Source organism: Platalea leucorodia, assembly GCF_965183815.1.
Source record: "Platalea leucorodia genome assembly, chromosome: W".
Taxonomy (NCBI): domain Eukaryota; kingdom Metazoa; phylum Chordata; class Aves; order Pelecaniformes; family Threskiornithidae; genus Platalea; species Platalea leucorodia.
In genome coordinates this window covers 1,729,388-1,756,284 of record NC_138859.1, presented here as the reverse complement: position 1 = coordinate 1,756,284, position 26,897 = coordinate 1,729,388, and the positions used below count along the sequence as shown (strand labels likewise).

The 26,897-nt window shown below is 53.4% G+C and overlaps 2 protein-coding genes across 2 annotated transcripts; both read right to left on the bottom strand.

Moving 5' to 3' along the window:
• Window positions 1-258: 258 nt before the first annotated feature.
• Window positions 259-15,751, bottom strand: LOC309601857 (rab11 family-interacting protein 1-like; the record flags this gene model as incomplete). The annotated part of the gene is made up of 6 exons (XM_082335062.1): window positions 259-3,442; window positions 5,452-5,557; window positions 6,737-9,076; window positions 10,057-10,852; window positions 11,338-11,780; window positions 15,405-15,751. 6 exons carry the CDS (start codon window positions 15,749-15,751, stop codon window positions 3,224-3,226), a joined length of 4,251 nt encoding a protein of 1,416 aa, XP_082191188.1. The 3' UTR covers window positions 259-3,223.
• Window positions 15,752-18,593: 2,842 nt separating this feature from the next.
• On the bottom strand, window positions 18,594-21,307 carry LOC309601481 (prolactin-releasing peptide receptor-like; the record flags this gene model as incomplete). The annotated part of the gene is made up of 2 exons (XM_082334507.1): window positions 18,594-19,227; window positions 20,895-21,307. The coding sequence occupies 2 exons, from the start codon at window positions 21,305-21,307 to the stop codon at window positions 18,594-18,596; spliced, it is 1,047 nt and encodes a 348-aa protein (XP_082190633.1).
• Window positions 21,308-26,897: the final 5,590 nt, after the last annotated feature.

Genomic DNA, 26,897 nt, shown 5'->3' with positions numbered 1-26,897 from the left:
CATCAGGTTTCCCCACCCTGCGAGGTGTTTATCATGAACTTCCTGCACGGGTAGCTTGCAGGGATGGAACTAGCCCAAAAATACCTTGAGGATGAGGAGTTTTGGGCAGCAGAGCTGGTCACGAGGAAGGGATGAGGCCCTTTTGAAACTGCTCTTTCAGAAAAAAAAAGACAGTGATCAGAACGCTGGATTTAAGGTATTTTTATTGTAGTGTTCCATGAAACCAAAAGGTATTTAAAAACAAACAGGTACCCAGGCTAAAAGCAGACAGCATAAACAGGGAAAAATACATTCAGATCTTTCAATAATAAAACAATACATTTGATTCTTAAGGCCCTTAAGGTGAAGCACCTTGCTGGACATAAAATGCCAGTCACCTTATGCCGAAGAAAGGCTTTAACTAGTACTGCCAATAAAAGACTGAGGTACAAGGCTTGTGCGATGCTTTCACGGCCACGGAAGTTGAAGCGTGGCTGGTGCAGGACCGTGACCCCGCAGCAGCGCCCGTGCTGCTCTGGCAGGAGGCTCAACACCTGCAACAACCGGAGAGAACAACCCTCGGGGCAAAAGCCAGATACAACCCGGGGTCCACCTCAACGGACACGGCTGTAACTGGCAAAAAAGGCTGCCAGGAGGGGATATTGCAAGTTTTAAGGCTTCATCCCTAAGGAGACCGCTAAGAGCCCGTATCACCGCTTTGTTTCTGCGCATGTAACTTCAAGAGGCACATTTTTGCCAACAGGAATGCACGCGATCCAAACTTCCTAAAATCCGTACTCCAAAAGCATCGCACGCAGCACCCTGGTGCCTCCAGCAGCCGGTGACTCAGTAGTACCCATATTGTTTTAAAATGAGGCCAGCAAAAAGCCAGAGTCCAGTCTTGCTTCCCGCGTGTCCAGTTATGACGACCGATAATACCGTTTTTGATTTTTGAACCGTTAAGTCACCGTTCAAAGGCACAACCGGTTTTTCTGACTCTCTGACCTAGAACATCAGAAAGCTGTGGAATAAAGTCTAGACAAGTTTATTAGTGAGGTATAGGCAAGGTTTCTTTCCAGAGATCCACAGAGGCACAAGGAGGAAACAAATTAATCCTTCATCTTCCTCACTATTTCAAGGCACGAGAAGCAGCAGCAGTTTTCAGTAAGGCCAACCGGTACCACGCAAAATTAAAACCACCAGCCAAGAGCTGAAGGTGCCGCTAAGACCTTCTGCGTTTCAGACCCTTCATTCACAGAAGAGGGTACAGCAGAAAAGAAATAACCCCTTCACTGAAAACATCTGCTCCAAATAGAAATAAAATTAGAAAAAAGTACCTGAAGTCTTAGAAGACTCTTAACGTTTAAGGCTTGTTTCAACTCAAGCTCCCCGTGAAGGAGAGCTCTGTCAGAAAAGCTCCAGACTTTGGTAGTTACTCAGTTTACAGTAATAAAAATGTAATTAACAGCATTTTTTGAATTTTCCAATAAACGTATACATCTCTAGGCAAATATATTAAACTACTCTTCGCTACAAAAATACAGTATTTGAGAAGCCTCCAGTAGTTTTCAGTGTTTTATGAAAATAGTAAGCAGACTACTAACAGGTTGATAGTCGATCCAGCTAGTCTAGTCCCTCAGTAAAGTGCTTTGCTGTAGAAAAATGGAGTGAGAAACTCACCCCTTCGAGCTAAGCCAGGAGTGACCCAATAGACCCTTTCAAATTCCGAAGGTAGGAGCGTTCGCTTTGGTCCTCTGCTACCCACTCTCGGTATTTCAACTTTCTTCTAAGCCTTTTATGGACTCTCGCAACCCTGATAAATCCCAGAGATGCAAAGAGGCATCTGATTTTTTTGATCTTTGACAAGGGCTCGCCAAAAAAAAAGCCACATTTGGTTTTTCAGTGGAGGAAGCCTGTTGTGGTGGCTGCTTGATAGCGCTATGCTGTTATTTGCCGTCCGATGAGATAGGGAGGAGACCATACCTGTCTCTATCGAGCTGCAAAGCAGCCACACATTAAGGAAGCAGACTGAGAGGTATCAATTGTCTAGCAAAACCAGAACTCTTTCTCAGCTACATAAAATTGTCGTTCCATTCTGAGCAGCAAGTGACAAAGAAAACCAACTCAGATTCGAGCACTAGCGTTGTCACTGCTCCCATCCCCAGGGGAGGGCGATTTGGTTCCTCTCTTGGCTGTATAAGGAAGGCACGAAAGAAAGCACTGTAAGACTGATCACCTTTGAAGGTCATTCCAAGGTAAGCCCCAGCTCCAAAATCGAAGGTATTCAAATTCAATAAACTGCAATGGCGTAAAAGAAAAATCATCACAGAACTCCCATGCAGCAAGATGCACGGGCCATGCGTGCGTACCGTGAAATCCACCTCTTTAAGACTACAGATCAGAAACCAGGCGCACCTTTGCCTCCTTCATTTGAACAACCTTCCAATCGGGAATTTGAAGTCTGTAAGAGAACAGCTTCTCATTTAAAATGCACCTTTGGCCCAAATTCATTACTACCATTCCTATGGTAGACAAATGTACCATGACATCTCAATGTTTCCTATACCAAAAAAACCTGTAAACCTTCCCCTCGGAGAACTGCTTTGAAACAATATGTACTTTACGAGATTAACTAAGCTTTGCTTCTTCCTTTCCAATCTAAGGTTTAACTTGCATTGAACTTTTAGGGCATTAATTACTTTTAAAACACAGCCCACACAGCCCTGGTCTGAAGCACACATCTTTGGACTTCTCCAGTGTAGTTATCAATATTTTTTTTTTTAAAAACAATCAAATCCTCAAGCTCTATGGTACAAGATTTTATATTGCACTACAACTTAAGATATGGAAAGAAGAGTAATTGATCTATCAAAGCTGCTACGAAACAAAACCATTAAAAAAAAAACTTCATAAAGGATCATCAGTGCCTTGCTGGCAAGCAAAACACATCAAACACCCTTCATCCTTCCTATCGCAATCAGCCTTTGGATTAGACGCCTGAACAATCTTCCCAAATAATGGAAAGAAACCAAAAAAATAAATAAGTTGACTCCACTTCTGGACTCCATATACAAGACCTGATGTGACTACTAATCAAACAGAGAGTTGCTCAAGGCAGAAACAGGAAAGAGGTCATTTTCTGTGGGCAGCACAACCGGTACCACCTACTTCACATCGTCTCCTTATTAATCAAACTTCACTGGCGGGAATTCAGTCCTTTGTTCAACCCACGTCCCGAGACCTTTTACATCTTTCCAGCTTTTTTGTTTCCAGACGTTGAGACACGAAGAATGTTTGGGGTTTCTTCCATGACTCTGACAAGCAAGTTATCGATGTAGTCTTCAAGCTCACGCACCTGGAGATCTTTCTTGGTAATTGTATCCTTCTGTTTCAAGACCAGCTGGATCAGCTCATCGTGCGTTAGCTGAGCATAAGCATAGGCGGGATCTGAAGGATCATATTTCTTTGAGAGAGAAGAAAGGCAGGGTCATTACAGACATACGGGCATTTCAAAATAGCAAGAGAATGATATCTGGTAGCTGCCTTGTGGGATTTAAAGAGCCAACAAACAACTTTACACATGGTGTTTGCAGAACCACAGCTGCTCTTCAAAAGTATTACTGTGTTTTGTATCTTTTTAAAAATAAGTTCTATCCAAACGACATTTCGGACCATCAATCATTAGCACTTTAGGATCAAGAGCAGCAGGCTGCCCAGGGCCAAGCTGCGCAACGGCCAAGGCGCTAACAACAGCAGAGAGGCCGGCAGGCCAGCCAAGCTTTCTGCTACGAAGCACCTTTCGAGCCATTGGCAAACCTCGCCTGGAAAAATTCATACAAAGCACTATCTACTCGTGAACTTCCAAGAATGCCGAATAGCCTTTTGAAAGTATTTGGAGGAAAAAAGAGCAACTGCCTCAGAGCAAGCGTGTGCTACTTAGGGCACAGCCACACAATTTATAGAGCTTAGGCAGTCTTCTCCAGAACAGAAGGCAGGCTCAGAGCGAGACAGATGTTATGGACCATAACCAGGCCATCGGTTTTAGCACAAAATCTTAGCATGATGTCAGCTCTGTAATTCAACTCTTCTCCGATTTATTCTGAAAGAATGTCACGCCGACTCCAGGCAGCAGCCCATCTAGCTTAGCGAAGACGCGTGGAAGTTACAGCCGTGCACCGTCAACTCCCATCGTTTACAGACGAGCACGGGGACAGCTATTGTTTAAAACACACAAAGACCAGGAAAGCCAAATTTGGGTTCAACAGCAAGAAACACCCACCGAGGCCTTTGGCGTTTCCCTCTTATTGTAGTTATCACTGTGAAAACTTTTTGGCTTCTCCAAAAAGTCTGCTTTTAACCTTTAAGCAAACTTGACAGGTACTTAGCAGCTTCTGCCAATTCCTCCAGCTACCTTCTCAGACGCTAAACCAGAGCGCCAGCCCAGGCTTTTCTTTCGCAGGGAGTACGCATACAACAGGCTCGTGTGACCACATCACGCATAACTTCTTATGTGGAATCAGAACGCCACACCAGAATACTAATTATACGTTTTCAACTCATTCAAAATAGCAACATGTCAGTTTGAATCATTTAACTCGCATTTTCGTCTTTTCCACTTACACCAGAAGGAGGCACTGCAGTTATTTTGGTACTAACTTTTCATTTTCCCCAAAAAACCCTTAGAGACAATAACGGTACCCAGGGTTTTTCCCTTCTGACGCAGAGACGCTTCTAGCCATTCTGATCAACACGACTTTTAAGCTATGCCTCAAGCCTGGAGGTCTCTTTTGAGGCCAAGATTATGCAAAAAACTCCTTTAAATCTGAGTGATTATGCAAGCTGCACGGCTACACTTTTAGGAAGCAGCTGTGCTTTAACGGCAGGCGCCTGGCCTCTCAATCTGCACAGGATATTAATGCAACACATGACAAGGCACCAGCCACCCTGAGGTTACTTTTCTCACCTTCTCGGCTTTAAGAGCCGCATACTTATTTCGGGAAGAAAATGAGCTTTGGGGACTCATCACGTCTGACAATAAACAGTGACTAATTTGTCCAGTCTGTGGTGCAGATCCAAGTTACACAGCTCCCACACCTCACCAACGGGACCCAGGGGTAGCACCACCCGCAAGTCACCCGTTGTTCCTGTAGCAGCCACCTCATGGCTCACACACATCCTGCTCACCTCTGGGGAGTCAGACAGCACCCCGCACCCCGCTGAGGATCCCCTCCACAAACAAGAGGCACCAATTCTATTATAGATCAGTTTGCAAGAAAAAAAAAATATTTCAAGACCGTCCCCACCTTTGGGGACTGACAAAAAGAAAGTTCATGCCCCCCACGGTCTAATAACCACTGTTCTTTTTCTGCTCAGGATATACGAGATATGAGCCCAGGCAAACTATCTTGAATACACAAACTCCGTTCAATTTACTGCTTAAGCTTTGGTTTAAAGCACCACTTTCCTCCATACCTTCACGTTCATCTCGAGCAGCTTTTCGTTCATAGTGCTGATGACATTCAGGTTTTTACTTTGAGAGCTATTTGCTGTGGCATTCATCGGCTTCACAGGATGGAGTCTGCAACATTAAAAAAGGTTAATGCTATCCAGGCAGTACATATAACACCAGCACTACACAGATCTTCAGACTAAAAACAAATATAGCAAGAAATCGGGAAAAATTCCTACCCTTCTCTATCTCCAGAGAGATAAGAGATTCAGCTTCGGGAAGACAAGGCATTTCTGTCTAAGCTATAGGCTTTTTATAAGCATACTCCAATTCTCTTTCTACTATCTTTATTGACCTAAGGTATTAGAGATAAAGAAGCAGTAACAAGGGAAATACATCCTGAATGGTATGTCACAAAAGAAAAGCCAGGTTGGTCTACATGAGAAGGCAGTACACAGCAGCAGTTACTCTGATCTCTCACGCACTAGTATTTGAGCCTGACTTTCCTAACGAGAACATATTTGTGGTTCTTGCAACATATAAATACTTCTACTACCCTGGGACAAGCATGTATTACATCTTTTCCAAGCTGAACTTATGCCATAAGCTGCCAAAAAGTGCTATCTTCATTTGCTCGAGCAGGATTTATATCGCCAATTTTAATACAGGAAAAAAATTTTACTTGTATCTCAGCAAATGCTGGCCCAGAGGCACCCTAGACCCTAGACGGAGTTCTGCAGATAAAGCACTGAGGGCTGACAGGTCGGCGGCACTGTTCCTCGGACAACGGTACCCCAGCAGGCAGGAGGAGCTGCAGACAGCTCCGGGAAGCAGCCACGCGTTCTTAGGAGAGGCTTTAGCTGCATCGCTTGCTGCGATTCACTTCGAGGCTGAGGAGCCCAGTTCTGCCAGGAAAGGAAGCATCCCAGTTTATCAGGCTTCCTGTGACCATTCTCCCGTTCCTGAGCAATGTATGAATTGTGGTCCATTTCCCCAATTTGATGAAATGACCCTATTTCTTAAACTGTGACCAAGTTTCCCTAACATTTCCCCTAAGAGGTAGCATTGTGATGAATGGCAGGTCCCCTCCAGCGCTCTGGGCGTCCCGAATAGCTATACAGATTCGTCTGGTGCCAGCAATGACCCTATGCTGGCGTGACAGGACCCAGGCCCTGACAATTCCACGGGACGGAGGCAGTTAAGGCTGTACGATGCCATCTCACTGCAAAGCACAGTAAATTCCTGCAGAAAAAGCAAGGCTCACATCAGCACTAAGACACTTTCTGTGTATTTCCCATATTCTCTCACCTGTGCTTAGGAGACACGGTTTCACCACTCTGCTGAGTTTGGTTAGGATACGTTTCAGAGGGTGAAACCCATGCCTGAAGAAGCTTCTTCTTGCCAGAATTTCCTGCTTTATCTGCGAAGCCCTCGGCTGTTGGCTTTTTCGGAGACTCTGCTCTACGACTTGGGGTGTCAGAGGGCAGAGAATGAGAGGAAGCGTAGGGCTGGGAAGGACTTGACAGGGAGGAAGAGAAAACAGAAGGCTCAAAGAAGTCACACTCCGCACGCTCCTCAACACCTGCGCTTATTTTCAGTTCTTGTTTCTCAAAACGGCAATTATGCTCCCTGGAATGAGACATCATACCTAAGCCTGAGTCAGCTACTTGGTTATTGACACTGTGAACATCTACTCTGGCAGGCAGCAGGGGTGGTTTGCTTGGCTTACAAGCACCAGGAGTGCTTCCTCCTCCTCCTCCTCCTGGAGCGGCCGGGGTTACGTGGGCTGCAGCAGAGCTATCAGAGTGCTCTTTCAGTTCTTCGTGCAAGGGCATTAAATCTAGGGACTGCTTTCCAGTCTCCAAAACGTTTTTATCACCTGCAGTGACACCACAGTTCTCCTGACAGTCACCCAGCAGCTCGTCATCGGAGCCTCCTTCTGGAATAACTGGAAGACCGGCCAGTTTCGAACCACGGTCTCCAGCAATGGGAATGGCAGACTTTAAATTTGTAAGACAGTCAAATAAATCGTCATCACCTTCATTTTTTAAATGCCTATTACTGCTGTCATCTCTGAGCATCACTGGTGGAGTGATAGTCTCTAATGAGCCACTTTGGGGGAGGCACCCACAAGCACCTGAGGCTTTATCATCAGGTAGCGGGAGCCCAGGCGCAGATTTTACGCCATTGCCTGAAGAAGGCACATCACTTAACTCATCAGCCTGAGAAATCAGCGGGCAATTTTTCAGCGTTAAAGGCAGCCGTGGTGCTGGCTTTGGAGTGACTAACACCTCACTGCCAGCCCTCCCTACATCGGCTTCCCAAGGGGACGGTGTGCAAGCTCCCAAGGTTGGTTTGGCAGATCCTACTTGAGAAAGTGAGTCATTTTTATCAAGTGGAGTTGCCTGGGGCTCTAACGTGGGCGCACGTTCTTCTTGTCTCTTTTCACCAAAGATCTCCTGCTTCTCATTCAGCTCACTGTCGGGGGAAGGTGGCTGTTCAGCACCGATCTCTGGCAAGAGGCTATTACTACACTTTGAGAGAGATGCAAAGTGTTTGCCATCCTTTGTGTAGAGTTCAGTATTTACGCCACCTACTTCCACACCACCCTGAACAGCGGTCTTGCTGTTTCGGATGGGACCTATGCTGTCACGAGAGAGTTTTGACGATGGGTAGCACCCTGCGTCCAGTTCATGAGCAAACCCTGCTTGCTCTTCTGTTGCATTTGAACCTGTCAATAACATTTCACTGAAATCAGAGCGCCGCTTTTCACGTTCCTGCCCACCCAAATCCTCATCACCTGATGTAACACCCTCCGATCCGTCAAGGAGAAAGGAGATAGATTTCCTGTGGCCTAGCTCACTTCTTTTCAAAGAAGTCTCAACCTGAAGCTGGGGAGAATTGCGCTGCTTCTTTGGAGCCAGACCAGGGTTGTCAGAAAGGGTGCCGAGAGGGTTTGACACAGCTTTGACATTACTAGTTAAAGCCACATCCGAAGAGCTCCTTAAAGCATCGCGACCAGAGTGTTTCAGCTCAGCAGGGTGTTCTGCTGAGGAACAATCTTCATCACAAGGAAGGCAGAAAGGGGAAGAACTAGCAACAGCTTTGAGACCCGGCGCATCTGGTTCCCACCCGAGCTTGGATACAAAGGGATTATTGTCATTAAAATGACAATCAGAGGGGAGGGAAGGTGCGGGTGGGCGAGAGAGACCCCGGGAAGCCTGCGTATCAGAGCTTTCAGGACCCTGGCCCCGCGAGCTCTGCCCCCATTCAGAAGCAAAAGGATTATTACCACTACCAGAGACCTGCCCGGGAAGAGGCGCTTTGGGAAAGGAGGCTGCAAGATGATGGGACGAAGGGGAACGGGCGATGCCTTCAGGATCCAGGGCTGCGGATGCCCTGCCCCACTGGGAAGTAAAGGGGTTCTTGCCATTCAAAAGCTCTGCAGCAAAAGGAGGAGGAGAAGTAATAGATGCAGGAGAACTAGTAATGTTTTCAGAGTCTGGCACTTTGACTTTTTGTCCCGTTTTAGAAATAAAAGGATTATTGTCACTACTGATACGGTGTACAGAAAGAAAAGCAGGAAGGGAATCAGGTACAAGAGTAGGAAGCGTGGCTTTGGTTTCCTCCTCTGAAGACACGCCCAGTCTGCAAAAAGGGACAAAAAACTCGCATGTCACTTGCGGATGCAACACAAGGCAGGAACAGACAAGCTTTAGCACCAGACTCCATCAACTCCTAACCCTGGAGATGACTTATGCTTGCAAGAGACCTCAGAGCCTATCTGATAAACTTTACATACGTAAACGTGTCTTTACAAAGCACTCAATTTATGTCAGAACATTTCTGCTGTAGAGTTTGCAGAGGTTACTGAGGTGGCTGCTTTTAAGCACTATCTCGTCTTTTGCACCCCAAGCAATTTCGTTAGTATGTAAGACACTGCATATGCAAGACGGTTAAACATGAGAAGCACTGAAAATAAGGAGTCAGACAGACACAAAACATAGCCTTATTAGTAAGACACACCCATATATATATATAAAAACACACACACTTTTTTTTAATATATATATATATAAAAAAAGGATAAAGGAGCAGAATTTCCGAAAAAGCCTTGTGTACAAATTCACGCAAGTGTCCTTCATGTTGCTGTGAACAACGCCAAAAGCAGAAGGGCTCCAAGGTTAACACTTTTGAAGACCACAGCCAAATACAGCAGAGAAAAGTAGAGATGTTAGAACTGGTATTTCAGCCCCTGGGTATGTTCAAGCCACACAGCTCAGAAGAATGTTAGCTTTTGCAAAAGATCCAGCAAGAAAAATCACCCCTACAGTACCTGCGAAGATGCCTGCGCTCAGAGAACCACTATTTCGGTATTGCTTATAAGGAACATCCCTTTATCAATCTCTTTTTCATACTAAGAAAGAACTCGGAGTTGTTATTTGTTATCAAGGGGCCCAATGGCTAGCTGAAAACCACCAGATACCCTGCAGGGCAACGCTCTTCTGCCACACACAGGATGCCAAGTGGAGAAGTGCTGCTCTGCGGCAGGAAGCAGCTTCGTTAAAGCCTGCCACCGCCGCTGCACATCGCTATTTATGTCAGCCTCTGAAGCAAACACGACTGACCTGGGCTTGACAGCTTTGGTCTTCGCCGGCGCAGCAGCTTTTTCAGGTTTCCGTTCTTCCTCGAAAGGGTTGAGCGGCTGCTTATTTGCAAAGACATCTTCTGCGCGGTGGCTGTCTTCTGAAGGATTCCCTCTGCTTAAATCTGCTGGAAGTTCAAGATCTTTGGCCCCTTGTTCACTCTTTTCTTCTGGAACTTTGTTTTCCTCATCCTGCAGGGTCCTGTCAGGAATATTCTCAGCTTCACTGGTCTTCACTGCTTCCTTCTTCCCTGTGACCAGAGAGAGCAAGGCAGACTTTTTGTGGTCTGTTTTTTTGGTCTCTTTAACAACCTCGACAGTTGGAGGAACGCTGGTTTCCAGGTATTCTTCACTGCTAAGCAATTTGTATGACGGCAAAGTCATAGATTTAAAGGTCTCCAAGGATGCAGACCCAGAGAAAGCATGACTAGGAGACGTTCTTCCTGTCTCTTCAGGTCCTTTAGGAGATCTGGAAGACAGGTTCTCTTCTGAAGCAAAGAGCTGCTTCCTCCTGAAGTTGTGAGGAGAGGGGGAAGAGGCTGGAGTGTTGTCCTTCGTCGTGCTCTCTTCCATATAAACGTGACTGCCATTGATACACAGACTAGACTTGGAAACAGGATCGCTTTTGGATTTAAGGCCACTGAACAAAGAGAGCCCTTCTTTCTTGGTGTGGCTAGTGGTGACTTGGTTTAGTGGCCTGCTGTCTAGAGTTGCTGTTTTACGAGATTTAAATACAGGAGAAGGAGAGGACTTCTCTTCCAGGGCGTTTCCAAAGGCTTCTGGAAAAAATAAACAGGGAGAAATTCAAGATGCAAGAACATCCTTTCCTCTGACACTCGCTACTGACAGCCTCAGTGCTTCACAGTCATTAATGGATCGCAGCAACAGAAACATCGCAAGTGTGACTATACCAGCCGCTTCCAAACCTTCTGGGCCCCCTACCACTGCCAGCCCTCAGCGTAACGGATCGCACGCGCCATTCAATGACCTAAAACCACCGCAGATCACTTACTGCGAAGCTGCACCGCCAACGCGCGCAGACATTGCTCATGCAGCCCCACGGTTTCTATGCTATCCCAAGGTAAGCTCAGCCGCGAGTGTCTAATGTCCTACGTGCATACCCACCACCGCTGACAGAAGTGACTTTCTATGGATTCGCTCAGTATGAAGACTTTAACTAGTACTCTAAGAAGCGTGAGAAGTACAAGCAAACCTTTGGAGAAAGGCTTTGTACTTCATCGGCGCCGTGAATGCCAATACTCACTTTCCGAGGTTGGCGAGGTCTCGGACTCCTCGTCATCCCATTGAGACTGGAAGTCGCTGGGCCGAAGCCGAACCCTCTCGGTGACGGGCTGCTGCGTTGGTAGGACTGACATGGACTGGGAGAGGGAAGTCTTCTGCAGGCCAGGTTTGGAAAACAGGGTTTTGAACTTTGATTTCTTCTTTTCCTTCTCGACCGACTCATCTTCGCTGTCAGCAGGGGAGTGAGTCGTGCTGGGAATGATCGCCGACGCCGTGTCGGAAAGGCCGCTGCTCCTCTTCCCCTTGATTTTGTCTTTGAGCTTGCCAAAGGGAGAGCGAGACTTGTCTTTCATGGACAGATCAAACATACTGGCTGTCATGTTGCTCCTCATAAACTGGATATCCACTTCAATCTCCCCTCTCTCCTTTTCCTTCTTCCCTGGTTTGGAGCGAAGCTTGTACCACCTGCAGAAACAAGGACGTTTCTTTTACAAACAAGTTCTTGAGAGGCATGGGTAATTTAGAACAACAGAGGGTGTTTATGTTTTAAAAACCAAATAAGCCTACAGTGTAGAAAAAAAAAAGCAAAGCCTTTAATCTTACAACTACGTCATAATCATATGGCCCCAGGTGCCAAGGAAAACATTTCTTATCGTAAATGGAAAGTTATTACTAAAATTTGTTTGAAAACCCAGACCAGGAAGGGTTAAAAAAAAAAAGAAGAAGAAAAAGAAACACAGCATGGAAATCCTGTATTTCAGCTCAGCCACTCTCTTCTGTGCTTTTATCTGGCTTCCCGAAAGACGCTCGCAGAGGCTAGGACTTTGAAGTAGGTATGAAAGAAGCAGCCTCCGAGAGCTGAAGCTGGGACCAGAGAGCTTGCGCTCCCGCCCCATGCCCTCATACCTTTCATTCCAGCTTCTTTTCAGTTGCTATCTTAATGCCTCTTAAGCTAAGGAACCCCTAATCAACACAAGGCGAGCCAAACCGAGCCTTGCAGACCGTCTGGGGATTTCCACTCACCTCTGCAGGCTCGTGACTGGCGTGCACCAGGAAGGACATTCATTACAGACAGAACCTTACCCCTTTCTGAAATGCAGCTCCAGCACATTAAGCGCTGCGTGTTAACTGCGCGCTCAGGGTATCCTAAACTGCAAAAACACCATCCGCATGCCGCTATCACACGTGCTCAATTACCACTCAATCACATTCGAACCACGTTAGGGCCGGCAGAGAAAATTATCAGCACTGCACACCAATACTTTTTTGTCTCTTGCTGGAGCCGCAGACTTCCCGACTCCACAGAACTGATAGGAAAAGCCGCCTGGAAAACAGTGGCTTCTTCCTCCTCACCAGCTGGTATGTGAAAATAAAGGGAGAAAACAGAGCATGCAAATCTTCTCCATCAAACGTGCACTTCATTCCTTTGAGGGTGCACTGGAAGCAATGGAAGAGAATGGGAAAAGGCAATTTGCTTCAGAGAAAATTCAAAGCTAATGAGCATTAACTGAAGGAGATGAATTCAGAAATCTGCTACAGAGAAACACGTGAGAGGGAAACGAATGCTCAAGCACCACGCTACAGTTAGATGTTCAGACCTGAAGCTTCAAGACACCAGCACCATGGAAGGGAATTTATAAGGAGATGTTAGGTTTTGTCAGGTCCCTAAAGATGCAGTCCCGCAGTGGCAGCAGCAAGGGAAGCACGAATCCTTTGCCGTTAATACAAGCCAGCACCAGGCACTTTTGTTCTAAACCGCGTGATTTCTAGGAGCGTCCCGCATTTGTACAGTTCCACAACAATTCATTCTGCGCGCTCTCTGCCCCGGGGAAAGGGCAGGCCCTGTCCGAATGGCATCCAAAACACAAACTATGTGTTCAGCGAAAGGCAGCTTAGCCCTGAAACACGGCCACCGCTTTGAGATTCACGCCGCTACGTCCACGTCAGAGCGGCGGGAAGTAAATAACGTACTGATAACCTCCCCCCCAAAACTACAAAATATAAAATCTTATTAATTTCATTTATTATGTTAGCGCGCACCTGTCAATCAACATGCATTTAGATTCCAAATAAAACCAGCCCTTTACAGGTATACGTCAGCAGGACAGCTAAGCGATGACAAAAGAAACAGGCTCCAAATAGAAAATGGAGGGCTGGGGGGCAACACGGGCGATTGGAAATATCAGAAGTTTTTCCAGGAGCATCGAAGCTGGGGTCCATCCCCCAGCCTCTACTTTCCTTTGGCCCAGACACAAAGAAAGCAGCCCGGGAGGAGGCGAAGCGCTCCCCTCGCAGGGCTGGCTCCCCGAACTCTGCTGACTGAGGGCACATCACGCTACGCAGTGTCAACACATTAGCGCTTGACACAACCTTAATGAGAGCCACCTTATAATTAAGGCTTCACAAGCGGCGACGGCTTTGTCAAGAAAGACGACGCAGATCTTTGGCCAAGCCGGTGTTAATACCTGCATCTGCTCTGGCGAGCGAGAAGAGGAAGGTGACTCACCGGCCACCTAAGCCACATTACAAGGCTGCTGACTCCCAGTAAAACCCTCCCAGTAACCACCCCTGGGATTTCAGCGCACCGTCCGGGTGTTTATGTTCAAAGGAGCAAGGATGACACAGAGCTGGCACTCGGCATTAAAGGAAAAGTCTCCCAGCTCGGTGTCCTGCTGATAACAGTGAAGGCAGCCCACATAACACTGAATTATCTACTCTTACACATGCTTAGGCTCTGCTAAGTATTTATTAAGAAGAATACATAAACAGCTGGCTGTAGCCTGCGTTCATTCTCTGTCGGACGGAGAAGGCATTTCAAATACATTAAGTTTCTCGGGTCAGCCTGGCTCTTCCCAGTGTACACTGTTAGCACTCGCATGTAAATATTTAAAAATCAAAGCCAAGTGCAAGGCAGGACTGGCTGAAAAAGCGCCGGCCGTGTTTCCGTGGGGCCAGCCTGGCAGGCGCAGGTGCCGGGACCCCCGGCTTCTTCCCAGGGGCAGGCACCCCGGAGCTATGGGGGACTGACAAGGTCAGGAGGGACCCTGCCCCGAGGGGTCACCCCGTGGGCCCTCGTGGGGCTTGAGGGGACCCTGTGGGGCACAGGGGTCCCTCACCAGATTCCCCCTGACCCCTGTGGGGCACGGGTGTTGCCATGGGGCACAGGGGTCCCTCACCAGATTCCCCCCGACCCCTACGGGGCACAGGGGTCCCCATGGGACACAGGGGTCCCCACCAGAACCCCAGTCTCCTGGGTAGCACAGGGGTCCCCATGGGACACAGGGGTCCCCACCAGAACCCCAGTCTCCTGGGTAGCACAGGGGTCCCTCAGCAGATTCCCCCACCCCATGGGACACAAGGGTCCCCACCAGAACCCCCAGTCTCCTGGGGGGCACAGGGGTCCCTCACCAGATTCCCCCCACCCCTACGGGGCACAGGGGTCCCCATGGGTCACAGGGGTCCCCCACCAGAACCCCAGTCCCCTGGGGGGCACAGGGGTCCCCACAGGACACAGGAGTCCCCACCAGATTCCCCCCGATCCCTATGGGGCACAAGGGTCCCCATGGGGTGCAGGGGTCTCCAGCAGAACCCCAGTCCCCTGGGGGACACAGAGGTCCCCATGGGGTGCAGGGGTCCCCACGAGACTCCCCCCCACCCCTATGGGGCACAGGGATCCCCACCAGAGCCCCCAGTCCCCTGGGGGGCACAGGGGTCCCTCACCAGATTCCCCCCACCACTACGGGGCACAGGGGCCCCCACCAGAGCCCCCAGTCCCCTGGGGGGCACAGGGGCCCCTCACCAGATTCCCCCCACCCCCACAGGACACAGGGGACCTCACCAGATTCCCCCCACCCCTATGGGGCCCAGGGGTCCCCACCAGAGCCCCCAGTCCCCTGGGGGGCACAGGGGTCCCCACCAGATTCCCCCCACCCCTGTGGGGCACAGGGGTCCCCACCAGAGCCCCAGTCCCCTGGGGGGCACGGGGGCCCCCACGGTGCCCGGGGCCCCCCCATCCCTCTCCCCGGCCCCCGTGGGGCACAGAGGCCCCCCCAGCCCCAGCCCCGGCCCCGGGCCCGGGCCCGGGCCCACCTGCTGTGCCGCCGGCCGCCGTCGGCCCGCAGGGCGGCCAGGTCGACTTCGGCGCGGCCCAGGAACTTGTCGAGGCCGACGAGGGCGCGATGCAGCACGGTGAGGCGGAGGGCGGCGGCCCGCGGCGGCGGCGGCAGCTCGAAGGTGGCCTCCTCCCGCCAGACCGGCTGCCCCTGGCACCGCTCCGCCACCGAGGTGGAGAACTTGTCGCGGCCCAGCGCCATCACGGTGTAGGCATCGCTGCCGCCGCCGCCCGCCGCCGCCTTGGCCCGCAGCCCCCGCGCCCGCAGCACCGTCACCTGGACGTGGGTGGGCGCCCAGGCCGGGGCCGGGCCCGGGCCTGACATGGCGGCGGGAGGGGAGCGGAGCGGGAGCGGAGCGGAGCGGAGCGGAGCGGGAGCGGCGGGGCCCGGTGCACTGCCCGGTGCGCTCCCGCCCCGCCCGATCGCCCCGCCCCTCTCGCGAGAGCACGGGGCGGGGCCGGGGCGAGGGGGCGGGGCCTGGGGCGGGGTGGGCGGGGCGGGGCTGCTACAGGTGTGTACAGGTGTGTACAGGTGTGTACAGGTGTGCACACAGGTGTGCGCCGGGGTGTACAGCGGTGTGTACAGGGGTGCGCACAGGTGTGTACAGGGGTGTGCAGGTGTGTACAGGGGAGTGCAGACAGGGGGGTGTGTGTGTGTGTGTACAGGGGTGTGTGAATGGGGGTGTGTGCATGTACAGGTGTGTGCAAACAGGCATGTGTGTGTACAGGGGTGTGTGTACAGGTGTGTGTACAGGTGTGCATACAGGTGTGTACAGGGGGTGTGCAGGTGTGTACAGGGGTGTGCAGACGGGGTGTGTACAGGGGTGCGCACAGGTGTGCGTACAGGTGTGTACAGGGGGTGTGCAGGTGTGTACAGGGGAGTGCAGACGGGGGGGGGTGTGTGTGTACAGGGGTGTGTGAATGGGTGTGTGTGCATGTACAGGTGTGTGCAAACAGGCATGTGTGTGTACAGGGGTGTGTGTACAGGGGTGCGCACAGGTGTGCGTACAGGTGTGTACAGGTGTGCATACAGGTGTGTACAGGGGTGTGCAGGTGTGTACAGGGGTGTGCAGACAGCGGTGTGTGTACAGGGGTGCGCACAGGTGTGCGTACAGGTGTGTACAGGGGGTGTGCAGGTGTGTACAGGGGAGTGCAGACAGGGGGGTGTGTGTGTGTACAGGGGTGTGTGAATGGGTGTGTGTGCATGTACAGGTGTGTGCAAACAGGCATGTGTGTGTACAGGGGGGTGTGTACAGGGGTGCGCACAGGTGTGCGTACAGGTGTGTACAGGTGTGCATACAGGTGTGTACAGGGGTGTGCAGACAGGGGGGTGTGTACAGGGGTGCGCACAGGTGGGCGTAGAGGTGTGTACAGGGGGTGTGCAGGTGTGTACAGGGGTGTGCAGACAGCGGTGTGTGTACAGGGGTGCGCACAGGTGTGCGTACAGGTGTGTACAGGGGGTGTGCAGGTGTGTACAGGGGTGCGTGTACAGGGCTGTGTGTGTGTACAGGGGTGTGTGAATGGGTGTGTGTGCATGTACAGGTGTGTGCAAACAGGCATGTGTGTGTACAGGGGGGTGTGTACAGGGGTGCGCACAGATGTGCGTACAGGTGTGTACAGGGGTGTGCAGGTGTGTACAGGGGAGTGCAGACGAGGGGGTATGTGTACAAGGGTGCATGTACAGGGCTGTCTGTGTGTACAGGGGGTGTGAATGGGTGTGTGTGCATGTATAGGTGTGTGTGCAGATATGTACAGGGGTGTGCAAACAGGCATGTGTACAGGGGTGTGTGTCCGTACAGCTGTGTGTATGTGTACAGGGGTGTATGAATGGGTGTGAGTGTGTGTACAGGTGTGTGTGTACAGGTGTGTGTATGTGTACAGGGGTGTGTGAATGGGCATGTGTGTATGTACAGGTGTGTGTGTACAGGTGTGCGTACAGGTGCGTGTACAGGGGCGTGCGCTTTTGTGCACATGTAGGGCTGTGCGTGTCTGCACAGGGCGGTGTGTGCGGGTGTTTGGGGGGGTATACAGGTGCCTGTGCATACGGGTGGGTGCGTGTCCAGGGGTACAGGTGTGGGGGTGTGCAGTCCAGGGAGCTGTAGGGTGACGGGGGTATGTGCAGGCGGCGCAGGGCCAAGCCGGCTGACCTGTCCTGGCACCGGCTCCGTCCCCTCGCCCACTCTGAGGCTGCAGGAAAAGTACAGGCGCTTCTCCGAAAACAACCTCGCAGGAGAAACGCCATTTCCAACACCCGATGTGATGAGAGCCGCGTGATTCATTTAATGAAACGGGCAGCTACTTACAGCCGTCACTCCAGCAAAATGCTTTTCACCCCTTCCTCGCGCTCCCACAGGCCCCTTTCCTTCATTAATTTAGAATAATGACACGAGGTCCCGAAGCGAAGCACACAGCCTGCCGCCCCTCCCGCGGGCCAGGCGCTGTGTCCTCCGGGAGCTTTGGTCCCCCATCCCATCCCATCCCATCCCATCCCATCCCATCCCATCCCCTGCTCCCTGGGAGCATCCACCCTGCACCCAGCGATGCTGGCGATGCTCTGGTCCCCCCCTCACCTCCTCCGAAGCCCGGCAGCCTCAGCGCGAGGCTACAGTGGCCCGTCGGACCGCAGCATCTCAGGGTGACTTGCCAAGCAGCACGTGCCGGGAGCAGCCAGCCCCGGGGCCAGCCCTGGGGACGGGGATGGCCCTTGGGCCGCGCGTGCTGCCCTGGGGGGCTGCCCGCAGCCAGGAGGGGAGAGGGCAGCCCTGTGTGGGTGCAGCCCCTGCCCCCCGGGGAGGTGCAGGGACCCTCATGGGAAGGATGGGTTTTGCTGGGGCTGGCGGGGCCGTGGGTGCAGAGCCGGTGACGGCTGGGGCGGCTTTGCAGGGAAAAGCTGTAGCAAATGCATTTTTGCTCGTGCCAGCTGCTGTCCTGGGGGCAAAGGGAGATCAGGGCACATCAGGAGCCAAGCCAAGCACCCCGACGCAGGGCAGGCATAGGGAAGGATGCTGCAGTGAGTGCTGCAAACCCCTGGGCAGGCAGGAGGACCCCATTCACCTCCGGTCCCACGGCAGGACAGGCGTCCCCAACCCCTCAGCAGCAGGGAGAGCTCTGCTGTGCACGGGACGAAGCGCACGGCCGTGGAGGGTCCGGGGAGCCAGACCCCAGCCTCAGAGCATGCCTTCGGCAGCCCTGCAGTTCTTGGCGGGGATGATCTTCCTCTTGCAGGCGAACATCTTGCGGAGTTCCCCGCGGAAGCGGTCGTGCAGCCAGGCGTAGAGGAAGGGGTTGCAGCAGGAGGAGCTCATGGCGAACCAGTGGCAGAGCAGCTGGATGAGGAGGAAGTAGTGCTTGTTGATGAGGTTGATGTCAATGTCCCGGATGATGTTGAAGACGTGGATGGGGAGCCAGCAGACCCCGAAGGCCGCCACCACCAGCACAATGAGGCGGAAGATCTTCCTCTTCCTCAGGCGGTCGAACTCGGCTTGGCTCTGCGTGGGGTGGCCGGGCACCACGCGGTTCCTCAGCTTCACCGAGATGCAGATGTAGGAGAGGGAGACGGCGGACAGGGGCAAGATGTAGGTGACGATCAGGGTGCCGTAGGCGTAGGCCAGGCGCTGCGTCTCCTTCTCCATCCAGAACTCCTCGCAGATGGCGAAGCCCTCCTGCTGAAACTCCACGTGGTACGTGTGGGCGATGGCGGGGGCCACCAGCCCGCAGGAGAGCAGCCATATGCCCCCCACCACGGAGATGCAGCTGGTGACCGAGATGCGCTTCTTCAGGGGGTGCACGGTGGCGTAGTACCTGCAGGGAGAGAAACTGGGGAGCCTGAGCCCCAGACCATTCCCCCACAGCCATCCCGGCCACCCCTGCGGTGCTTCCCGGACACTTAGCGAAGGCAGAAGGGCCGGCACGAGGGGCTGCGGGAGGCAGAGCCCCACCGGCTGCGGGAGCAGCTGCTGGGAAAGGGCTGGCTGGGGACAGGGGGGACAACGGCGTCCCCTTGCCCTGCCATGGGGCCCATGGAAGCACCAGGTCGATTCTGCTGTTTCGGGAAGCGGGGAGCCTGGCGGGGCCAGGCACGGAGCATCCCCCCCGTAGCCTGGCTCCGAACCTGCCTTGAGGACCACAGGCAGCACTGAGTGAATAACAATAAAAGCCAGCAACTCCTCTTTTACTTCCTCCTCCCCTGAGCATCTTCCACTCCTCTCCACGCTGCCTCATCTTACAATCAAGGGCTTGCCCTAAGTGAGCTCCTAGCAAGGTATCTTCAGTGACCGTAATTTGATTTTATGCAGCTCCTTCACATAGTAAATGCTCTGCCCCCGCGACAGCCCGTGCTGGCTGCTGCTTGGTATCGCGGCGTTTGCTATCGCAACAATTTGTATTGCAACGTTGAATATTGCAATGCTTGGTAGGGCAACGCGCAGCCCCGTTGCCCGTGCAGAGGCAAGCGCCGACAGCCTTTCGGCGCGTGCTTTGCTCGAGGGCTCACGCTGAAGTCGAAGACCAGCAGAGCCCCGGCGCGGCCACGTGCTGCCCCGCATCGGAGCTGGAGGATTTGGGCTGAAATCAGCCATTTGGGATAAATCCCAATGACATTTTACGAACACACTGAGGACAGCATAACCTGGGGGCTGCCTTTTTAGCAGGAGAAACATAAGCAAATCGTTTTCGCCCAAAAAAAGGGCTTTGTGGAAAAATAAAGGAACAACGCCAGCACTCCTGGGGACATCTCAAGCCCCCAGCGAGGGGAGCACGGCTCTGCCAGCAGTCCAGGCTTTCTCAGCTGTTCCGCTCAAATCTTCCCTTTTTATTTTTGCCCTTCCCATCGTGGTCCCGCCCGCTCTCCCCCAGGGGCAGAGGCAAAGCAGCGCGAGAGGCGCGAGAGGCGCTCCCGGCGCTGCCGGAGGTGCTGCTGGCATTGCACCCTTCCCCGCGGCGTTGCAGCATCTTTTATAAGAAGAGATCTCTGTGGAAACGTGGTTTTGATAAACCACGCCACGTCAGCCCCTGCCCAGGTGCACTCAGGGAGGCACAAGTGCTCTCCACCCGGGGGCCAGAACACAGCGTGATTTGGGTGCAAATTTATCCAGCAAAGTATGAAGAACTGGGTGCAAACTCCAACAGCCCTTTTGGGAGAGCCACGCCGGCCGGGAGCACAGAGCTGGGCGTGGACGCTCTGGGTTTCGGTAGAGATGGCTTCATACAGGCAGGCTCAAAACTGCACAACATTGCTTCCCAATGCAAAAGAGCAGCCAGCCGAACACCCTCACTACGCTTCCTCCGCCCGAGGCCGAGTCCCGATGCTAATGAAAAGGCTGCAGAGAGACTGCAGAGATCCCCTGGGTTTTTCCTTTTCCAATTTTGAGTGTTCGGCACCTAACACCCTGAGCCGAGCGAGCAGTAGCCTCGGAGGTACCGGGAGGACACATCTGGACCCCCACCCCCCCTGCCCCACCAGCACCTACCTGTCAACCGCGATGGCCGTGAGCGTGAAGACGGAGACGTAGACCGTCATGGGCTGCATCAGGAAGACGAAGTAGCACAAAAACTTCCCAAAAACCCAGCCCTGGGGGTTGAAAGCGTAGGCCAGGGTGAAGGGCACGCACGTGGCGCACATCAGCATGTCGGAGAAAGCCAGGTTCCCGATGAAGAAGTTGGTGACGTTGTGCATCTTCTTGGTCTTGCAGATGACGTAGAGGAGCAGGTAGTTGCCGAAGATGCCGACGAGGACGACCAGGGCGTAGCAGGGGATGATGAGGGGTTTGAAGGACTGGATGAGCTGCACCCCGGTGAACTGCGCGCTGGCGTTGGAGCCGTTCTGCAGGGCGAGCTTGTAGATGGTGGCGTTGGTCATGTCCCTGTCCCCATCGGGCTCCATGGCTGTGGCTGAGACCCGAGAAACCCCTCGTTTCACCCAGCCTCGGCACCCCAAAATCTGTCGGTTGCAGGTTTCAGGTGTCCGTGGGGTGCATCCTGCTCCTCATCACAGCTTTGCTGGGGCTGTCCTCCCCCGCAGCGGTGCAGGATCCTGCCCCGCACCCAGCGAGGCTCCTTGGGACAGCGGCTTCGTCCTGCAGGCTCCTGGGGAGGGAAATGGAAAATCAGGCTCGGAAAAGGGGTGATGCGGTGAGCAGCCCGGCGTCGGGAGGAAGAGACAGCCCCAGGCTCAGCAGCAGTCATGGCTCAGGGGGGAAGAGGAGAAGGAGAAAAGCAGCAGGGATGACCATGGGCTCGGGGGAAGGACTTACCAAAATCTGGCCTCATCAACACCCTTTTAAACGAAGCTTTTGCAGCACTCCTGCCTCTGCCCCAGCCCAGCCGGCGCGGAGAGGCAGCTGCTGGCAGGAGGAAAAGGGAAGCGGCAGCTGAGCCAGAAAATAGCTCCTAATGTTTCTGGAAATAACAAAAGACATTAATGGATAAACAAATAAAGATGCTCTGCTACTTTTGCACTGCCTCGAAGCCTCGTGCGCCTGCACCCTGCTCATCCATCCCCCTAACGAGATTAACCAGGCTCTCCCCAAACGCTAACTCTGGCAGCAGCCAGCCTGAGTTTCATTGCTGCTCCAATTCAGGGGGCTCAGCCAAGGTATTTTCACAGACCCCGGCACGGTCCTGCCGAAAGCAACGTTTTCATATAATCAGCTGTGAAGGCAATGGGACGGAGGGCAAGGAGGAAATTCAGGGACAAAAATTAGATCGGTCTTGGCAGACAGGTCCCTGCCAACCCGGGCTGCCTCCCGTAGGCAGCTGGGTCCTGCCAGGAGCCCCTCGCCTGCCGCCGGCCTCAGTGGAGCGCAGGCAGCATCTTTCCCATCCCTGGCACGCAGTGCTCGCTGCCAGACCCCTGGGACCCCGGGCACGCAGTGCTTGCTGCCAGACCCCCGGGACCACCTGCCCGCTGCAGCCCTCTCTTGTGGGCTGCTCCCACATCCCCTGCCTCCCTCCTGCCCACTGAATCATCTCACCATCCGCTGCAGTCCAACTTTAATTTCCTGGGCTATTTCCATGTATTATCTCCCACTCTTTTCCAGCACAGGACTTGCCACCCTGTTTATTTCTCCCTGTACTAGCTGTTATTTTCCCCTTAAGCCCTCACGTACCTGATCTAGTAAGACCGAAACCCACCCAGCAGATTTTGGAAGTCCCCAGGGGAACCCAATGGAGAGCTGCACCCGGCCACAGTTTTGTGACGCATCTCACCAGCCCCCCAAAAGCTCCACAGTCTGAATTTGCATTAATGGGGTTTTTAGATCAGCTTCCACGCACCCTGCCTGCTTCACCCCACGCGTTTGCAAGGCACCCCACCTTAAAGGATGCACTCGGAGACAGAAGAGACGTTTCAGAATAAAACCCCTCTTATCAAACGTTTACCACTGAATCCAAAGCCGTGCAACCGCCTCCCCCCGCAGCCAGCCCCGCACCGCTCTTTGTTCTGCTCGGGGAGGGATTTTGCCAGCTGAGCATCAGCAGGTAAAAATCCCCCTGTAAAAAAATTACCGCATGTGGAAGCCCCCTCCTGAGATACATCCTCAGCCCCGCACGCGTCCCCAAACCAAGGGCTGCTTTTCCAAATGAAGCACTTGCAGCAAAGAATTAAGTTGTGCCGCCCAGCAGCGGTTAAAGGCAGCCGCCTTCCTGCGGGCTGGGCAGGCTCCTGCTCGGGGGCTGCAGAGGGGAGCGGACCCCCCGGCCGGCTTGGCCGCGCACCCCATCTGCCTGCTGTGGCCATCCCTGCTGCTGGAGCGGGGACGGATCCTCCAGCCCTCCCGACGAGGAGGGGGACCAGGGCAAAATAATCTCAGCTGGGGCAAGTTTGATTTATTTTAATTTATACAATTAAGACAAGCTTCTCATCCTTGGTATGGGTATTGAGACATCAGAAAATGTAAATAATTAAAAGGTATTTGGGGAAATGCTCCCCCCATCCCCAGGCCTCCTCCTGCCCATTCTGCCCAACGCTGGACTCCTGAGTAACGGGGGGTTCATACCAGAGCCAGCTGGGCACGCACCCGCACCAACCGGGCACCCAAGGATATTAACAGGGTGCTCACGCGTGCGCTCACCGGGTGCTCAGGTTTGCACTACTTAACCCCTCATGCAATTAGTTGGGTACTCACGGGTGAACCAATGTGGTGCTCATGCGTCAAATAATTGGCCACTCACGCAGAAAATGTGTATTCCTGCATTTATTAATCAGGTGCTCATGCAAAAAGGCAGGAGAGGCTGCGACTTTTGCCCAGTGGAGGTGCGGGGCCACCCCTGAGCAGGGGAAGGCACAAACCTTTCTGCACGGGTAAAGCCTGGGGCGTACAGGTCTCGCACAACTCCCCTAGGCTTTAAGGTATGAGTGCGAACATCTGGAGGACAGGCACACAGCTGGAGCTGCACAGCACCGGGTGCCCAGCAAAGCCATCCCAAAACGGCTCCCAGCCCTGCCAGGCTGCCATGCTGCGAGCGCTCGGGGCTGTCCCATGGCTGAGCCCAGGACTGTTGTGCCCATCGCCCTCTGCATCCCCCTTCTCTGCCAAAACTCTGCTCAGTTATAGAACCATAGAATGGTTTGGGTTGGAAGGGACCACCTAGTTCCAACCCCCTGCCACAGGCAGGGACACCTTCCACCAGCCCAGGTTGCTCAAAGCCCCATCCAACCCGGCCTTGAACGCTTCCAGGGATGGGACATCCATAACTTCTCTGGGCAACCTGTGCCAGTGCCTCACCACCCTGAGTGAAGAATTTCTTCCTTAGATCTAATCTAAATCTCCCCTCTTTCAGTTTAAAGCCATTACCCCTTGTCCTATCACTGTGTGCCCTTGTAAAAAGTCTCTCTCCAGCTTTCTCGTAGGCCCCCTTCAGCTGCTGGAAGGCTGCTATAAGGTCTCCCCGGAGCCTTCTCTTCTCCAGGGTGAACAACCCCAACTCTTTATTCCCCAAAGAAAATCTTTAAGCCCCCAGGCACTGACAGTCCTGCGTTTGTGGCGCAGGCTGGCTTCCATCCTGCGTATGACTGCTACGAGGAGCTCGGGGCTCCCTCGCAGCCGGGTCATCCTTGCCCCAGAGGGAACGGAGCCCGTTTTGGTGCTGGCTGGGCGGACACAGCACCAGCCGCACACAGTGCGCCCAGGGGCCGCATCCTGCGCTGGGGCCCTCCCCAGCCGGCTGGGCAGGCGTGCAGCCCCACACGCTCTGTTTGTGCCTGTTTTGTCTCCATGACATTGAGACTCTTCTATTAATTACCTGGCAGTTGCCATGGTTATGCCAAAGCCCTCCAGGAGATGCTGCTGTGCAGGATGCCGGACGGGGCGAGCGTGCCGCTGCCAGGGGCTGCGGGAAGGGGGACAGAGCATCTCCCCAAGCTCCCACCCTTCCCGCAGCCGGGGCTACGCCAGCTCCAGCCCACAGACTGTGGCTCTCCAGGCTCCATGCTGTATTTGCAGCAGGGCCTGTGCATGCTGTCCTACAGTAGCTCATGTTGGGTGACAGCTCTGTCCCTGTGCACCCACTGGCAAGCACCCAGGAGTTAGTCCTTGCACACGGCGGGACTCCCACCGCTCTCGGGAAGGCACCGGCAAGTCAGCCGGCACCACGGCAGCTGCTTGTGCACTTTGCTGCTGGGCGCTTCCCTGACACGCGCTAGGAGTTGAAGAGACCACTGTGCAAATTCACTGGCACTGACCTTAATCTGCTTTCTGTTTCTTTTCTTCCTGGATTTCTTTATAGGGCTTAATCTGCACTCAGCGAGATGCCTTAATGGAGCTGCGGGATCACGCCGAGCAGCCAGCATTCAGCAAGCTTTCCAATTAACAGCACGTTTCATTCCTGCCTGAGGAATTAGGAGCAATGAATTCATCAGCCTTTATTCCTGCTCCTCTGTGGCTGGCACCCCTGCCTGCACCCAGCAGCTCCAGAGCACCTCTGGGACAGGCAGCGGGTGGGCTGCATTGCCCCCAGGCTCACGCACGACGCTCTGACCCCCAAGGGGCACCTTCAACCCGAGCAGCAGGGTGCAAGGGAGAACAGAGACAGGTCCTGGAGCTGATCCCAGTGGGGAAAAAATCAACCAGAATCACTTGTTTCAATGAGAAATGCAACGGTTGTGGCTCTGATCCTCTCTCCAGAAGCAGCACACAGTCTTGTGCGCTGGGAGCAAGGCAAGGGCAAAGAAAAGCAGGATGAGTTAATTGCTCATTATAGCTTTGCTCTTCCCCTCCTCTCCCCCCTCTCTCACCTCCAGAGCTCGGGGCTGTGCGCAGCGGTGGCTTTCTGCTCCCCAGCCCAGGGCACACCTCACCCACGCGCGGGGACGGGGCTCAGGGCGCACACTTGCCTTGCAGGAGATGATGCCCGAGAAAGCCCTTCCCAGGGCGAAGGCTGCGTGCGATGACCCTGCGATCCTGTCCCCTTGTGTCCCCGAGCCTGGGGCCGGGCACAGCCCACGCTGGGGCTGACGCGCTGCCAGGCTGCAGCCCATCAGGGCTGGCAGCTGGTTTCACCCAGGCCCATCTCCAGCCTCTCCCAAACCATTACAGCGTGACGACAGCAATCTTCCCTCCGCGCGCTGATCAGCTCTCATCTCTGTGGCTTTTTCTATTATAAGTGGGGGAAAATAAAAAAAATAAAAAAAATAATAAAAAAAAAAGGACTTGTGTGCTTCCTTCCCAGCCCACCCCACCTGCAGATTCAGGGCTCCTCTTTAAAGTCAACCTTGCTGCCAGCTAATATCATGCATATAATAGATTTGGGCAATTTTTTCAATTAGGAGTTTTAATTATATTATTTCAGTGGCTGCTTGTTCTGGGTGGCTTTTGGCTGTGTTTCCTGGACTGCCATGAAGACGGCAACACAACTTTGTCCTGTTGATCCAAGCAGGCGATGATCAGAGCGATTCCTACCAGGACAAAAGGACCCTTAGAAGGGAGCGTGCGGGATAATTGGTGCCAGGGCTGCGCAGGGGGGACGCGAGCACCTCGGCCTCAGAGCATCATCTCCTCCCCTAGAAGGGGTGGCTGAGCTTACGTGGATACGCAAGCCCCAAGGCAGAGGGTGGTGCAGCCTTCCTCCTCCAGACACGCTGGGGCTGGGAGAGCCCCTCAGCCCCTGTCCTGGCAGCGGGTAGGGCAGGGCGGCAGGCAGGGCAGCAGGCAGGGGAGCTGGCACCTCCCTAGGGGCTGCTCGCTGGGATCCCCGGCCCCCCAGACCCACGGGTCAGCAGCACGACCCACAGCACCAGAGTAATCGCACACATGGAATGAGTTTTCCCGAGAGGAGGCAGGGAGCCGCCGGCAGCAGCAGGGACAGGACAGCAGGCGAGAGCAGGCTAGCACAGGACCACCAGAGCACAGTCCAGACCAGCTCCGGGGTATTTGCACTTTCCCATTGTTATTGCAATAAAAGAGGAAAACAGAGCATTTCTGGGAGCACGGAAGGAATGGAGAGGGCAGGAAGAGGAGACAAGGGATGATATCCAA